Genomic DNA, 18,611 nt, shown 5'->3' on the forward strand with positions numbered 1-18,611 from the left:
CAAAGACTCGGCATCGCTCCCAGACCACTGAATTAGCCCCCGAGTTCCAAAAAAAACCAGAATTAAAGAATGGTCAAAATTGATGCTCATCAGCGATCTTGTTACATTCGCAGGGGGAGTCGCTTAGAGCTGGACGCAAGCCTATGTGCATTGCCTAATTTTTGCGTGTTTCATAAAAGTTATGACACTGCTTTATTGCCTAAGTGTTTTAAGCTTCTCGTACTTAGCATTTGCAGTTCCTTGATCTCCGAGAAGTTTGAGGTGCGTCTTATTTGTTGTTTTTTTTTTTTTAAAGACCCTCTTTCCAAGCGTAATTCTGCGCCTACCCATGATGAGTATAGTTGTAGAGTTGAAGCTTTTCATGTATTTGCCTGAATGCATCGGTAACTTAGATTTAACATTGCTTATGTAACCTGAAATACAGATGTAAGTGTGCGCCTACTCCAGTGGGCAAGTTTTAAAGTTAAACTCTACATCATAACTACTGTGAAGAAACAAAGGGCCTGATTCAGAGCCAGACGCTATTTGCGCTCACTCATTCAGAAAAAAGGGGTGGCTATTTAAATTAACCGTTCGCTCTTTGCGGTCTGTTCACGCCTCTATGTCTGAACGAGCGAACAAAACATGCAAACGTAATTTTGAAAAAAACGCCCCCTGGCCGCTCGCATCATACGTCATGTCCGCTATTTATTAGATTAATCGAGTACATCGGACGGCGTATGAACTGCTCGCTATTCTTGTGGTTGGTTTTTCCTACCGCAATCATGCGAGCAGTTCTGACTATAAAACAACCAAGTGACGTGGTCGATGACGCTGCTTTATTAATTATGCACACCCTTAAAACGCCCGTTTTGACCTTGAGGCACACCTGCGTTCTGATTTCCACTCCCCGTTTTCAAGCACCTTTACCCTGTTACCACCAACATACGCCTCCTCCTGTCACTCAAAATAGCAGGCATTCGCTATTTAGCGAGCTCACGATTTTCGTCCGCACTGACTGGTTCGCGCATGCGTATTACAATCCATACGCATGCGCAGTTGTGCGAACATCGCTCGGAACGAACAAGCGGCCGCTTACGAGCGGCTCTGAATCAGGCCCGAAGGCCATTTTTAATTATGTTTTAGTAGATTGTTTTTCCAAATCACAGAAAATCACCCTAAGGAGAAATATCTGGAATATAACAGATGTCATTGGTCGGTGTATTGTTTTCTAACGGTACAGATGTGTCCTTACTTACTGGTTGTCTGTACACCATATGGCGCAAGCCTGCGATGCCCCGAAAGGAGCAGCATACAGTATATTTTTTAACATTTTCCGTTTTCGTCGCATCACTGACTTTAATGGCAAATTAATTGGTTTTACACACGTAAAAAGTAACAGATGACGCGTTACGGAATTTGGCGTGAGGAAAAGCCGCAGTCCCTCCATCGAAGCCCTTCTTACACTGATTCAGACACACAGATGTTCAAATGTTGCACACTGAATTGATCGGTGTAAGCTAGTAATGTAGTTTTATCACTTCTATGTGTTTCTAGCTGTGCGAGTAAGATGCACATTTTGAACGAAAAATTGCTCTTGGCACGGCCGAGACGCCTGTGACCTGGCGAGCTATTTGGCGTATGAAAATGAAGGTACTCCCACACAAAGGTGCAGCACCCCGAAACCACAACACACCACCCCCTGGTCAACGAGAGCGCAGTTGTACCGCCCATCTTCATATGAGCTATTTGACTGAAGCAACAGTTAGAAGGGATACATCTGTATTCAGCGGCAGTTGTTATCTTCTTCCTGTAGAGGGGCTGCCCGGCTGCAGCATCCACGCCCCCCAGGCGAGCCCCTATCCATTGTGCATGAAAAAAAGATTGAGGAAAAAAAAAAACACGATCAAGCCTCGTGCATGCGCAGTAAAAAAAAGCGTTGGCACTAGGGGCTTATTCAGATGCAGTCCCTAGAAGCCGAATAGTGCTGCTATAATAAAAGCAGAAGAGGCTTCTCATTGGAAGCGCTCTATCTGCTAATGGCAACCCCAGGGAGCGAAAACCCCTCCCCTTGCGGCTTTCTGACGTGTCATTAGCTGAAAGTGCGTCCAGTGTGAAGCCACCTCTTCTTTTATTATAGCAGCCACAGCAGGAAGGGAGGAACCGTCGCTGTGTGGGGCACTGGGGGAAAGTGGTGGATTATACTGGGGGGCGCGGGAGTGTCGAAGGACTAGGTAAAACCCGCCACCTTGTGCATATATATATATTATATATATATATATATATATATAAATAATTTGTGTAATGTCCCCTCTTGTTCTCCAGATGAGATCGTCTTTGCAAAGGCTGCAGCAGGGGGTCTTGCTGAGTGACCCCACCACAGAACCTCACGAGGAAGATGCTCTGTCATGACAAACAACTGCTACAAATACTTCCTGTGGGTCATCTCTGCAGGGGAGAGAACACGTTGCTGGCCAGCACCAGGGGGAGCCTGTGCTCTAGGACGACAGAGCGATAACCTGGGCACCTGTACAGTTTTGAGTGCTGAGCACTCGCACCTGTAGAGAATATCTTGCTGGATATTAGCTCCCTTCATGGATAGGAGTTGTTAGGATACACGTCTGATTGGTGATAATAATAAGGAATACACTGCATTCTGGTAGTGTCATAGAGCCGCTTTTTCAAGGATGAGAGAACCATCATTTTCTGCCATTTAAAGGACAAAACCGGCGAGTGGATCATCAAAAGGAAAAAATTTGCCTTGGAGATGGTTGTGCCTCTTTTCTTTAGGAGAGCTGTAATATCGTAGGGAATGAACGTGATCCTCAACTTATTTTTGCTAATTATCAGCTGTCATTGAACATAGAGACTCGTGATTAATGTGCCGATGACCAGTTACAGCGTTCGCCCTCTGTCATGGGGTGCCACGGACAATATGGATTATTGTGATTGCTATGGGGCGGGTTTCCCATAATGCAGTTATGGCATTCCTTTTAAAACGGAGTTACTAGACTACCTGGAACTTCTCAGTTTGGCCTTTTCCATAGTGCAAGAGCGATACTGTTATCATGGGTGTTCCATGATATTGAGGTTTTAGAGGCACCGTTGATTATCGGAATGATTAAGCTTTAGCATTCAGTTTTGAGATTTTTGTCTTTCTAGTTGAATATATTTTAAGTAGATTGAGAGACACTAACCACAGTCTGGCCTGCGGGTGGGGGGGGGGTTACTAACTCCACACCTGCACTGTGATTCTGACCTTTGATCTTGAACACATTCCTGATTAGGAACAACAGCACCCCTTCGTTTTCCGCAAGGGAATGTAGAACTTCACCAAGGTATTATTTGTAGAAAGCACTTAGTTAGTTTTATGCTGAGAGCTTTGCAGCCCTGTGAGCTAGGACTGTGAGCCCTGGTTACTTGTGCAGCCCAGGGGTGTACACCGAACCCCTACCACTCACCTCTGGTTGCCATCCACTGCCTGCAAGAACGACCACACTGACATCCTCTTCCTCTCATGTTCTAACACTTCACACCCCCTCTTCTGCCCATACTTCCTCTCCCACTTGTGTCCTAACACTTCATACCCCCTCTTCTGTCCATACTTCCTCTTCCTCTCATGTCCTAACACTTCATACCCCCTCTTCTGCTTATACTCCCTCTCTTTCTCGTGTCCTAACACTTCATACCTCCTCTTCTGTCCATACTTCCTCTCCCTCTCGTGTCCTAACACTTCATACCCCCTCTTCTGCCCATACTTCCTCTCCCTCTCGTGTCCTAACACTTCATACCCCCTCTTCTGCTTATACTCCCTCTCTTTCTCGTGTCCTAACACTTCATACCTCCTCTTCTGTCCATACTTCCTCTCCCTCTCGTGTCCTAACACTTCATACCCCCTCTTCTGCCCATACTTCCTCTCCCTCTCGTGTCCTAACACTTCATACCCCCTCTTCTGCCCATGCTTCCTCTCCTTCTCGTGTCCTAACACTTCATACCTCCTCTTCTGTCCATACTTCCTCTCCATCTCGTGTCCTAACACTTCATACCTCCTCTTCTGTCCATACTTCCTCTCCCTCTCGTGTCCTAACACTTCATACCCCCTCTTCTGCCCATACTTCCTCTCCCTCTCGTGTCCTAACACTTCATACCCCCTCTTCTGCCCATACTTCCTCTCCTTCTCGTGTCCTAACACTTCATACCTCCTCTTCTGCCCATACTTCCTCTCCCTCTCGTGTCCTAACACTTCATACCCCCTCTTCTGCCCATACTTCCTCTCCTTCTCGTGTCCTAACACTTCATACCTCCTCTTCTGTCCATACTTCCTCTCCATCTCGTGTCCTAACACTTCATACCTCCTCTTCTGTCCATACTTCCTCTCCCTCTCGTGTCCTAACACTTCATACCCCCTCTTCTGCCCATACTTCCTCTCCTTCTCGTGTCCTAACACTTCATACCTCCTCTTCTGTCCATACTTCCTCTCCATCTCGTGTCCTAACACTTCATACCCCCTCTTCTGCCCATACTCCTCATACTCCCTCTCCCTCTCATGTCCTAACACTTCATACCCCCTCTTCTGCTCATACTTCCTCTCCTTCTCATGTCCTAACACTTCATACCCTCTCTTCTGCCGATACTCCTCATACTCCCTCTCCTTCTCATGTCCTAACACTTCATACATCCTCTTCTGCTCATGTCCTAACACTTCACACCCCCTCTTCTGCCCATACTCCTCATACTTCCTCTCCCTCTCGTGTCCTAACACTTCATACCCCCTCTTCTGCCCATACTCCTCATACTCCCTCTCCCTCTCATGTCCTAACACTTCAGACCCCCTCTTCTGCCCATACTTCCTCTCCATCTCGTGTCCTAACACTTCATACCCCCTCTTCTGCCCATGCTCCTCATACTTCCTCTCCCTCTCATGTCCTAACACTTCATACCCCCTCTTCTGTCACACTTCTCTCACTCTGTCATTATTGCACTACAGTGATTGCATGAGACTCATGTCTTTCTACAGTATTCTTCTTTTGCAATCAATTACAAAGTAGCTGGTAATTGGAGCACTGGGGGAGGTGCAGAGAGCATGTTAGGGTCCAGGAGACAAGGTGAGAACTTCATCTCAGCAGCCCCCCAGGATGCATCTGCATGAGGCAAAGTTCTTGCCTTATTTGCATAATGGTCCTGGTTCAACCTCCTATGCAGACCCTCCACAGCAAATCACCTTACTATATAATTTTAATTATTTATTTATTTTATTCTGATGAGATAAACTCTTCGCCAGGAGAAGAGGCACCTTTTTTATTTGCCATGTTATAAGCTCTACCCCTCTCTTTCAGAATGTTTAAAGTGTATCTATTGTCTTCAACAACTGGAAACAGTCTTTGTTGGGTTGAACCAATATACTCAAAAATACAGCCTATCATTTGCATTCAATAGTTGAAGTTAGTAAGTTTTGAAAAAAAACTTTTTCTTGACCACTTAAAAAGTTTTCAGATAAATTCCCTGAATCAACTCTCAATTGTGAGTGCTAATAAGTGTTCCTCATGTGTCAGGTCTTGTAAGAAAAGAATGTAGTCTATTTTAATGAATTCCATGAATAGACCATTCACTGGGGATTAGTGACATGATGGAGGCATTACATTTGTTCTCGTGGGATGGAAGTGGTATGAAGCATGTGCTGTATCAGTCATGGTTATTAGCAGTATCTAAGGTATAGTGTCCTTAGTGCCTCAATGATGTCACAGATCCTGGTGTATTAACCAACTGGATATTGGTTCAGCCAACAAAATTGCTTCTTTCCCAGAACACACATTGGATGGGCAGCGCAAAACGCGTTGGTACTGCACAATTGTATGTAATTGTCTATTACCCACCCAGCACATAGCAATGTGGACAACTAATGTCTTCTCAGTAGAGATGCCTCCTCTAACTAGTCATACAGGACAGGGAGAAATATGGAGAGGCATTATGAGGCACGCTGTGAAAAGGGGTAAACGTCCAATGTTGCCCCACCACTTACCACTTTATAAACCTAAATTCCTTTCCCTAAATATAATTTTCCCCTTTATCCTCACTCACCGCTTATTAATTATGAGACTGAGGAGACATCGGGACTTTTTATTCCATGTGGCACTTTCTGTGTTGGAAAACTTGATTTATATTGGGCGAAGATATCCTAGAAATGTGCTAAAGACAGACAGGGCGTGATTCGGATGGCGCCAATTCAGCCGCCACTGCTCATTTTACTGCAACGTGTCTGCGCCTTTATGCTAATGGCGCAAATGGTGGCATTCGTACAGATACGCCCGCCTGCTGCGCGGCTAATCTGCCACTTTGTGTATTAAGATGCGCTATCGGATGCACATCGGTCACACCATCGAATATTGCGCTAGCTCTTGCAGAATGTCTGTCTGAACATGGCCTCCGAAATTAGTGCAACGGCAGAAAAAAGGCGCAGTCACTGACCATAATACGCCCGCGGCCACATCTGGCTTAGCTGCCTCGTTGTTACCCAGGAACGCCTACTGAAACTGCCTCTCTCTGCGTCCAAATTCATTCTGCGTTCCCTGGAGTTAACCAATCGGGACACATGCGCAGTGCAACTCGGACGCGTGTACGGGATCATCCGCTGGCATCAGACACTGCGTCCATCTCTGTACCAGGCCCAGAATCATTGCAGCAAAGCAAAAATCAAGTCCTTCTGTAAGTGGATACGTGTCCCTCCATCTCTAGATAATAATTCCTTTACATATCGGTTTGCATTGCTCCACAGAAATTGGTGCTCTGGTGCCCATTTCGCGACCATCGGGCTTGCGATAATACCCTGCGGTAGGGTCTCGTTGCCGCAAGCCCTGGAGTGATTTTGGCTCTATCAGAGCCAAAATCACTCCCACTGACATCACTAGTGATGTCAGTGGGGCCGGACCTAGACTGTAGGCGTTCCCATGGGAACGCCTCCGTCTGGGCAGCCACGCCCCCGGCACGCCCACCAAAGGAGGCGTGCTGTCAATCACCATCGACAGCATGCCCCCTTTGGTGCGAGACCCCGAGCGATGGCTTCCCCGTCGCTCGCCGGGTCTCACGCATGACGGAGCTCCCTCCGTCATGCGCACTTGGGCACCATCGACCCGCTTGCGAGCGTACAGCGCTCGCGAGCGGGTCTGAATGAGACCCTCAGTCCCCCTGATGTGAACTATTTCTTATCCATAACGCCACCATCTTTTTCAGTAAACCCAGCAGCTTTAGATGACATGTAGGCACACTTGTGCAAATACAATTACATAGCTTTACCAGAGACGTTTTTGCGCTGCTCCCCTGCCGTTTTGCGCTTTGAGACTCACTGCATATACACTTTAAATCTTGTGCGAGAGACTTTATTTGAAAACTGTTTTATTGTTAATTTTATTTCCCTACATGTATTACGTAGACCAATTATCTATTAATTTATTTTGCTAGTAGACAGATGACCGTTTGTATTTATTTATTATTCCTGTCAAAGGCCTGCAAAGTATTCTGTGATTGACATCATCGCAACCGCGCATTTCACTGTCGGCTCAGTGGGGATCCTCGGCTGAGCTGCAGCATCTTATGTCACTGCCAGTACCCCCAAATCATGTATGTGTGTTTATTGCACTAGACAGAGAGCTTAGAAGGAGCAGTAAGAATGGGCCGGACCCATTGATATAGTGTAGTGTGCATAAAATACCTCACCAGACTCTGTCAGTTTGTTGTAAATATCAGAGAACGGTCTGACTTGTGTGCTAGATCATTGCACAGGGACCTTAGGCAGGCTAGAAACCTACAGGCCTTTTATCTTCGTGTATTGCATATGATTGTAATAACTTCTTTCATTTCTGTGCTGTTGTTTAATTGGCACAGATTAATTTTGTGTGATTGATTTCATCATGCCCCAATATAACCCCAAGGTCTTGCAGACAATTGAACTGGTAACTCAACCCAGCTACGAAATATGAAGGGCTACCTCGAAATAGGTACAAGTCCTGTCATGGCTGTCAACAATGTATTCTGGTGCAGTTGACCAGCACTGGCCCTTCCGCATTAGTGAACCATTTGCTGCTGGATGCGGTCTCGCAACTCGCTTTTGAGTAGAGAAGATGATGTTCATTGCTAATTTGTACTTGAACTCTTCATGCGCTAACAGACGAGCATTTCAGAAAGCTGAGATTGTCCACTTTTTTTGAGCCGGAGTACCCATACGTTGTATTCAATGGGAGCTGAGGTTCTCAATAAGACAGTAGTGTTGGAGAAACGCGTTGCAGAGCATGCAGCATATTGGGTGGAGCAGTGAAACTTTTTGAAATGCTACTTTGTGGTCACCCTTTCCTTGATAAACCCTTATGTATTGTTCATGATGTTTCATATTGTTTGGTGTTTTGTTTCACTTAGCCAACAACCGTGTAGTTTCTCCCCCCCCCCCCCCCCCGCTCGGATTGAGAAGATATCGGGTAAAAGAGATGAGAGATGTGCTCTGAAAACCTTGGGACTCTGCACAATCTGTTTGTAGGCACACATTAACATTGGGTTTCTTGATGGTCAGGAGAGAGTACAGCAGGCTATTTATTGCTGCCATCTTTGGATAGCCACCATCTCAGCTCCTACACACACTGTATTAAGTTATTTTGCACAAGTCCATGTACTGTCACTTTAAAAAAAAGTAATACTCTGAATATAGTTTGAGGTGCGTCTGTCTATGGATGGGCTGGGAAGGGACGGGTCTTGTTTGTGAAATGTTTGAGTGTTCTGGGGATAACGTGGTCATTTTGGACACACTGCTGTCTATTATTGGCCCTGCATTATTTAATTAAGTATTAATTATACAGAGTTTGTCTGGTGTTTCTGTCATCAAGCTCTGACATAACCCCAGGGCTGTCTTATAGGAGAAAAGGGACTGGGGTAAATTCTGATTTCTGCGTTTGTTACTACAAGAGCAGCCTGCAGTAGCCTCATATTGTCTGCACAGAGAGTGGTCACAGCGGTCAGAACTGTGAGGGTGGGCGACGCTTGTCTGACAGACCCTGGACTGTCATTATAGTCTGTCGCTGGTCCCTATTTTTAGGACAGTCCTGATTTGAGCACCTCACAGCGCTGACCCTTGTACCTTCTCCCTGCACAAGGGGCTGGATCCTGTTGAATGAGGCTTTTACTGTAGGATGTCTTGAAGATTCTTTTGTCGATACCCCCAAAATAAAAATCCTCTTTCTAAGATGTCCCCCTTGAGATACCTTTTTCTTGTACAATTTAATACAGTCTGTTTTATAGCCACTGGCAGCGCAGGTCAGACAGACGTGAAGACACTGTGTGCGAGAATGTGTGTCAGCCGCTAATATTTATTAAAAGTCATCTGAAACTTATGTTGTTGTGATTCTTTGTATTTTTGGGGACAAATAGGATATTTTGGGCCCTGATTTGGGTCTGAGGTAAGTCAGGCATATGTTGCTCCTGGACTCCGTGCACCATAAAATGCATTCATGTGCCCATATGCAGAAATGGACGCATCCTGCCCTGCGCCAGCGCTCTATGTGTTTGCTACTATAAGCATCAGAGGGTGCCCACACTTACCCTAAACCAGGCGCCCCACTTACCCAGAAGGCGCAAACACTGGCCTCGGCCCTCCCAAAAGAGGGGGCTGACACGCTCCACCTTTCTGGAAATGCAGGCAGTGCCGCCCAATCGCTATCCCCAACCATCCGCAGCCGGTGTCAGAATGGGTACTGCGTGCGATGACTGTTGAATGGGTCATGTACAGTCGCCCCTGCCATTGTAGATGTATATTAGCCATCAGGTGTGCGTACAGCTCTGAATCGGGACCACTGGGATGACACTGCAGACACACACACAGTTCCCCATTGAAATACACTGAGGTATCATCGTAATCTTATGATCCATTTTATTTTTGATTGACAAATAAAATTTATCATCATCATCATGTACAGAGCCAAAAGTAGTAGGGAGACAGTGTGAGAATACAGCAGTACAGCCAAATGTAATGGGGAGACGGTGTGAGACTATAGCAGTACAGCCAATGTAATGGGGAGATGGTGTGAGACTATAGCAGTACAGCCAATGTAATAGGGAGACAATGAGAGAATACAGTAGTACAGCCAAATGTAATGGGGAGACAATGAGAGAATACAGCAGTACCGCCAATGTAATGGGGAGACAGTGTGAGAATACAGCAGTACCGCCAATGTAATAGGGAGACAGTGTGAGAATACAGCAGTACGGCCAATGTAATAGGGAGACAGTGTGAGAATATAGCAGTACCGCCAATGTAATAGGGAGACAGTGTGAGAATATAGCAGTACCGCCAATGTAATGGGGAGATAGTGTGAGGATACAGCAGTACCGTCAATGTAATAGGCGAGTTTCCATGTTCTCTGACTCTGGTTTCAGACTCAAAAAACGATCAGGATTTATGTTTCCAATTCTGAAGATACAACTCGTAATAGTGTTACTGCTAAACTCACATTTTCTAATCTCTCACCCTATTACATTTGTTTGCATAAAATATGACCACTTAATTCCACAAAATAAAGTTACAAGTACAGTATATAACAAACATTTATATCTAACTATCATATTGATTCAGGTAATACTTACAATTATTAGGACAATACCTAATGCTAGGGTGATTTATTCTGTCACCAGGGGGCGCTGCTACTTTCACATGAAGCAGAATAAGGAATATGCCCTATTTCAGAGGTCACCAAGGCTCCCTAAAGGTGGGTACACATTAGACAACCAGCAAACGACGCGATGGTCGTCCAGATTTCCCTGATCTCCCAGACAAACAATATAGTGCATACACTCTGTGCAATCTACCAAACGATATACTGTGCGTGCATAGTGCTTACACACTTGGCTATTTGAATGATTTGTTTTAACGATCCGTCAGAATCTGGCAAATCGTTCAAAATATAGTCTAGTGTGTACCCAGCAACAGTCCAGGTTTTAAGGATATACATTCTTGACCTTAGGTGATTTAATTAGTGCATCAGTCAATTTGATTTAACTACCCGTGGATCTCTAAAACCTGAAGTATTGGGGTGCCTTGGAGGACCGCGGTTGGGAACCTCTACCCTATTTTCTAGTGCATCTGGTACAGTAGTATGTTTGCTCCTGTAGATATTAGAAATTAAAAGGTAAGAGTTATGTTTCAAACATAAGAGTTTGAATAAAGTATTAGAAAAGTGTCATTGAGTACGGTATGTACTGTGTAGTTTTCAAACCAATATTATTCATTCAATTCCTACAGAATGGTTCTGATATTTTGTACTCTCAGTGCATCCGGAAAGTATTCACAGCGCTTCATTTTTTCCACATCTTGTTATGTTACAGCCTTATTCCAAAATGGAATAAATTAATTTTTGTCCTCAAAATTCTGCACACAATGGCCCTCATTCAGAGTCGATCGCTAGATACAAGCGGTCGCTCTGAATGAGGGCGGCTGCTTGTGGTGTGAAGTGCGGCCTCCTGGTCGCAAGCTTAGCTGTGGGTTACCACCCACAGCTCTAGCGAGCGACCAGGTTGATGGTCGCGACCATCGGGCTTGCGACGAGACCCTAAGGTTGGGTCTCGGCAACCGCAAGCCACAGGGAGCTTCCTGCTCTGATCGAGCAGGAAGCTCCCCACTGACATCACTGCTGATGTCAGCGTGGCTGCCCGCAAAACGGCAGGCGTTCCATCATGCCCCCGCCCAGCCTACAAAACGGGGTGAGCTGTCGATCAACATTGACAGCCGCCCCTTTTGTAGTGAGCGCCGGATAAAGAGAGTTTCTCGCTCCGGGGCTTGCGCACATGCAGTGCGGCCGCTGCCCAGGGCCTTAACATTGACCCGGTTGTGAGCGCTCAACGCTTGCGACCGGGTCTGAATGAGACCCTATACCCCATAATGACAACGTGTAAAAGTTGTTTTTTTGAGATTTTTGCTAATTTAATTAAAAAAAAAAAAAAAAAAAACTCTAAGACATTACATGTACATAAGTATTCACAGCCTTTGCCATGAAGCTCAAAATTGAGCTCAGGTGCATCCTGTTTCCACTGATCATCCTTGAGATGTTCCTATAGTTTAATTGGAGTCCACCTGTGGTAAATTCAGTTGCTTGGACAAGATTTTGAAAAGGCATACACCTGTCTATATAAGGTCCCACACTTGACAGTGCATGTCAGAGCACAAAGCAAGCATGAAGTCCAAGGAATTGTCTGTAGACCTCCGAGACAGGATTGTCTCAAGGCACAAATCTGGGGAAGGGTACAGAAAAACATCTGCTGATTTGAAGGTCCCAATGAGCACAGTGGCCTCCATCATCCGTTGATGGAAGAAGTTGGGAACCACCAGGACTCTTCCTAGAGTTGGCTGTCCGTCTAAAGTGAGCGATCTGGGGAAAAGGCCCTAGTCAGGGAGGTGACCAAGAACCGGATGGTCACTCTGTCAGAACTACAGCATTCCTCTGAGGAGAGAGGAGAACCTTCCTTCCAGAAGGACAACCATCTCTGCAGCAATCCACCAATCAGGCCTGTATGGTAGAGTGGCCAGATGGAAGCCACTCCTTAGTAAAAAGCACATGGCAGCCCGTCTAGAGTTTGCCAAAATGCACCTGAAGGACTCTCAGACCATGAGAAACGATATTCTCTGGTCTGATGAGACAAAGATTGAACTCTTTGGTGTGAATGCCAGGTGTTATGTTTGGAGGAAACCAGGCACCACTCATCACCAGGCCAATACCATCCCTACAGTGAAGCATGGTGGTGGCAGCATCATGCTGTGGGGATGTTTCTCAGCGGCAGGAACTGGGAGACTAGTCAGGATAGAGGGAAAGATGAATGCAGCAATGTACAGAGACATCCTGGATGAAAACCTGCTCCAGAGCGCTCTTGACCTCAGACTGGGGCGACGGTTCATCTTTCAGCAGGACAACGACCCTAAGCACACAGCCAAGATACCAAAGGACTGGCTTCAGGACAGCTCTGTGAATGTCCGTGAGTGGCCCAGCCAGAGCCCAGACTTGAATCTGATTGAACATCTCTGGAGAGATCTGAAAATGGCTGTGCACAGACACTTCCCATCCAACCTGATGGAGCTTGAAAGGTGCTGCAATGAGGAATGGGCGAAACTGCCCAAAGATAGGTGTGCCAAGCTTGTGGCATCATATTCAAAAAGACTTGCGGCTGTAATTGCTGCTAAAGGTGCATCAAAGTATTGGACAAAGGTTGTGAATACTTATGTACATGTGATTTTTTTAATTTATTTATTTAATTTAATAAAATTTGCAAAAATCTCAAAAAAAACTTTTTACACGTTGTCGTTATAGGGTATTGTGTGTAGAATTTTGAGGACAAAAATGAATTGAATCCATTTTGGAGTAAGGCTGTAACATAACAAAATGTGGAAAAAGTGAAGCGCTGTGAATACTTTCCGGATGCACTGTAGAGGAGTACAGGGGAGTAAATTGAGCAGTATCTCTGGAGAGACCCCTACCTTTCATCCATTACTGAATATCAACATATTGTATCTTACAGTTTATAGCAATCTATTGTTCTGGGACACTATACTTTCTAATAACTGTTACTGAACATTCATATTGGCAGGAAGCTTTTAAAACGCCGTCATACAGTTTTCCCAGCGGAAATTCTTGAGCAACCATCTAAATATGGACATTTAATGCAATCTGTACACACACAAAAAAACACTCCAATGCACTGTGTCTTGCAGTACTTACATGTGTATGACCGGACAACTGTACAGGGGGGAGGGATAATAACCGCTCAGCCAGTTTATTTTTGCAGAGGCATTGGAACAGGAGAGAACAGGGATACGACAGAGTATGTCAGCAGCAGCATGGGATGTCCCAGAAAAGGTTGGTACAGTAAGGGCTTTGCTTACAATGCAAATAATCTGAAAGCATCTAGGGAGGTTATAACGGATACATTATTACAGCAATAGGAAGCGCACCCTATGGGATGAACCTCCATCTTAATGGCATCGTAAAGTTGGATACTCTCGTCAGTTATATTTCTCGCTCTATAGATCATTTGCAAACCCATAATGTGATCCTCAAACTCTAACTTAACATTATATGGAGGGAAGTCATGGTCTCAATTTAAAGTGTGCTGGAAAAAAAGAAGGGAGCTCTTATATACACCGTAGTAGAGTACCCAGAAGTGTAACGGGACACAGAACTTACAGATAATGTCCGTGGATCTCCCTGAAGATTGTAACGTCATGGGGGAGACTAAGCAAATTTTGGAGAGAAATCAAGTGAAGTTGCTCATAGCAACCAATTAGCTTCTAACTGTCATTTATCTAGTACAGGCTATAAAATGGTCGTTAGAAGCTCTTTCGTTGCTTTGGGAAACTTCTCCACTTTATCGCTCTTCAAGATATGATACATCTCCCCCCATATTCTCCAGCAATCTCTGAACCGTACACTGTGCGTTTATCAGCCATAGATGATCCTGTGACCGAGATCAGCTGCTGCAGAAGCTCTGGGGCAGATTCTGAGTCACATACAGAGGCGGATGTACAGACCCACATTAGGTGCAGGAGACCCATCATTATGAGTATCACCACTAGTACCAGCCCCAAGCTAGGTGCAGGAGATCATTCATCATTAGTATCTACACTAGTACCAGCCCCAAGCTAGGTGCAGGAGACCCATCATCATTACTATCAGCACTAGTACCAGCCCCACGCTAGGTGCAGGAGATCCATCATCATTAGTATCTGCACTAGTACCAGCCCCATGCTAGGTGCAGGATATCATTCATCATTAGTATCAGCCCCATGCTAGGTGCAGGAGATCCATCATCATTAGTATCAGCACTAGTACCAGACCCACGCTAGGTGCAGGAGACCCATCATTATGAGTATCACCACTAGTACCAGCCCCATGCTAGGTGTAGGAGATCCATCATCATTAGTATCACCACTAGTACCAGCCCCACGCTAGGTTCAGGATATCATTCATCATTAGTATCAGCCCCATGCTAGTTGCAGGAGATCCATCATCATTAGTATCAGCACTAGTACCAGCCCCACGCTAGGTGCAGAAGACCCATCATTATGATTATCTGCACTAGTACCAGCCCCATGCCAGGTGCGGAGATCAGTCATCATTAGTATCTGCACTAGTACCAGCCCCATGCTAGCTGCAGGAGATCCATCATCATTAGTATCAGCACTAGTACCAGTCGCACGCCAGGTGCAGGAGATCAGTCATCATTAGCATCAGTACCAGCCCCATGCTAGGTGTAGGAGATCATTCATCATTAGTATCAGCACTAGTACCAGCCCCACGCCAGGTGCAGGAGATCCATCATCATTAGTATCAGCACTAGTACCAGCCCCATGCCAGGTGCAGGAGATCCATCATCATTAGTATCACCACTAGTACCAGCCCCACGCTAGGTGCAGGAGATCCGTCATTATTAGTATCAGCACTAGTACCAGTCCCAAGCTAGGTGCAGGAGATCCGTCATCATTAGTATCAGCATCAGTACCAGCCCCATGCCAGGTGCAGGAGATCCATCATCATTAGTATCAGCACTAGTACCAGCCCCACGCCAGGTGCAGGAGATCCATCATCATTAGTATCAGCACTAGTACCAGCCCCAAGCTAGGTGCAGGAGATCCATCATCATTAGTATCTGCACTAGTACCAGCCCCAAGCTAGGTGCAGGAGATCCATCATCATTAGTATCACCACTAGTACCAGCCCCACGCTAGGTGCAGGAGATCCGTCATTATTAGTATCAGCACTAGTACCAGTCCAAAGCTAGGTGCAGGAGATCAGTCATCATTAGTATCAGCATCAGTACCAGCCCCATGCCAGGTTCAGGAGATCCATCATCATTAGTATCAGCACTAGTACCAGCCCCACGCCAGGTGCAGGAGATCCATCATCATTAGTATCAGCACTAGTACCAGCCCCAAGCTAGGTGCAGGAGATCCATCATCATTAGTATCTGCACTAGAACCAGCCCCACGCTAGGTGCAGGAGATCCATCATCATTAGTATCAGCACTAGTACCAGTCCCATGCTAGGTGCAGGAGATCCGTCATCATTAGTATGGACATGTCTACCAGCCCCACCCTAGGCACATTAGATCAGTCTCAAATAGTCTTCCCCTCCCCGTCCGCAGGACGCAGAATCGCACAGTGTTGTTACACGACTCTCCCACAAGTCAGGGTGGTTAAGTGCAATTGCCCAGTTACCACCCCAGAACACTCTACTTCACAGGAGGACAGCTCTGGCCAAGTTGCCTCCAACTTAGATTAGGATGAGCATATTAAAGATGCAAAAACTTGTATCGGTACATGCGCTGCGTGCAAAGACTCGCCTTGTGCGTCTGATCAGGGAGATCAGTGCGGCTCGCAATCTGCTCCACTAAGTGCAGAAAAAGTAGAAGGAAAATATAAATACTTTATTAACCTAAGGAGAGAATTGCATTATTACACCTGTAACCCTCCCGTGTCTCATGTCCCAATGACATGTAGATTGCATGAAGTGATAATATTGCTACTGTATTTCATTTTATTAATAAGATGCATGTGTGAGACAGGATATTGGAAAATGTGTCAGGACAAGGGACATCTTCCCATGTTTCATCATCCAGCAATACAGAAAAGTCCTAACAGGCATTACACAGAGCATGCGCTCAACTCTTCTAATGCGATCGGGACAGATGGTATCAGATATATGGGTGACAAAGTGATGGTTGGTGACTGTGAGGTGACCTGATATGACTGCGAGGTGGCCTATAGTGAATGCCATCCAAACCCCTAAACAGTGCTGGGAAGTCCATTTTATGTGGGACCATGGTGGAGCTGAGAATAGATGGTATAAGCCACAGACCTTTCACACTAAGACAATTCTAATTTGGAATTATGACAGTGGCACAGAGGAAACGGTAACAGTATTGGACTTGAGGGTAGACCTGCACCAATATACTACACTGGTGGTGGGTACGTAGACAAGATAGGGCTGCCCAAATAAACACACGGAGAGGCCAAGAAAGAGCCTCTCCTGGCTTCATTGTGTCTTCTCTACCTGGTTATAGCTCTTTATACACTAAGATCACAAAGCAGAAACCGCATGTAAACAAGATTTGCTGAGAGGTCAGGAACCGTACATTGCAAAGATCAAGTCCTACAACCAGTCAGCAGATCTCCTGGAGGGGTTAACACAACAGTTCAGGCTCTTTAATAATGCAGCCTTGCTGCGCTGGTGCTTTCTGGCTCAGCAGAAACAGGACGATGATGGAAAGATTAACCCTTTCAGCACAAATCATATTCTGAGCGGTGAGTAGGGATTGGGGCTGTCAGCACAAAATGGCACAGCGCGAGATTCCACGAAACAGGCCTGTGCCCCAGGGCATACGTGATGTCAGGCTTTCGCAATGTCTTTATAAATCGGACCGCCAGTTATTGGAAAAAGACATGGGCGATAAATATATATATATATATAAATTACACATTATATATACACACACAATCTTTTTTTCTTCATCTCATTCAACATTACAATGTTACATAAATGGGAAAGTGCAGATTACAAATGTTAAGGACACACCATATTGTTGCATCCAGGATTCTATCCTCCATGAAAGCCAGACAGTAAGTGCAATCCCGCAAAACGCACACGGCTTTGTGATGTCACGCCTTTATGCAAAATGCAGCTACTTTTAAGGGGAAGTGTCCAGGGATCGTGGAGGGGCTGGACAGCGCCTGAAGAAGCCGGAGAGGTAAGTATACATGAATGGCTACTAAACGTCACTATATATAGCATTAATGTGATACAATATATAGTAATGTTTATTGTGAGCCACTTCATCTTCTACATGAATAGACCCCATAGTAAATCTGTGCGTTAATCACTCGTATAAGTACATAAAGGCCATACGTACATTAGTTATATACTGCATATCAAACCAGCCCTGGTGTAGCCCTCAAATTACAGTGTAAATAGTTTGAAATGGAGAGCCTACCTCCTACTGGCCACAGACGGTGATGCATTTTCTTTTTGCATACAGTATTTTTGGGCCATATTTCTTGGAGTATGTTCCCAGGCACCTGTAATCAGGGGAGCTGTGAGGGGGGGGAGCAGGTACTAATTACCCAGGCCTGGGTATGTTTGTTTGAGGGGCACAAGTTCAACACAGCCCCCCCTCCTCTTACCTGTCAGCAGCCAAGCAAACGCTGTGGTGTGCTGGGCTGCAGTGGAACCAAAGAGACTGCTGCCGCTGAGGAGCAGCAGCCTTCTCTCCTCTGAGGGGTGGGGGTAGCAATCACACCCCAGTCTGATTTGCCCCTGGCTGAGGGTCTCACAGCACCCCACCCCCTCGTCTGTGCACGGCACTGCATTTTCTCTAAGGGGGGGTGGCTACCCCTCCCATGAATAGGCCACACCCCCGAGTGTAATGGGGCCTAGACCGGCGCTCTACGCCTTGTCTGTATTTCCCGCTAAACATTCCTGATTTATTATATTACAACTACTTTCTCTCCTTGGATACAGACGCAGTCCGGATTGAAGAGGCTACTCCATCAAAAATGTCATTTTTAGTTTCAGTAGCAGCACAATAAAATATGCTACAAAATAATGTACATTCTCTGT

General features: G+C 45.7%; 1 protein-coding gene across 5 annotated transcripts in view; it reads left to right on the forward strand.

Annotated features, from left to right (window-relative positions):
* GRAMD1A (GRAM domain containing 1A) overlaps positions 1-4,588 on the forward strand; it is a 234,874-nt gene extending 230,286 nt beyond the window's left edge. For all 5 annotated transcript variants that reach the window (XM_088480865.1, XM_088480864.1, XM_088480866.1 and 2 more), the window contains one exon: positions 2,305-4,588. In XM_088480865.1, coding sequence (XP_088336991.1) covers positions 2,305-2,391 — 87 coding nt within the window. In that variant the 3' untranslated portion in view covers positions 2,392-4,588. The remainder of the gene's footprint in view (positions 1-2,304) is intronic.
* Positions 4,589-18,611: the final 14,023 nt, after the last annotated feature.

Source organism: Taudactylus pleione, unplaced genomic scaffold, assembly GCF_031769625.1.
Source record: "Taudactylus pleione unplaced genomic scaffold, aTauple2 ptg000257l, whole genome shotgun sequence".
NCBI classification, from domain to species: domain Eukaryota; kingdom Metazoa; phylum Chordata; class Amphibia; order Anura; family Myobatrachidae; genus Taudactylus; species Taudactylus pleione.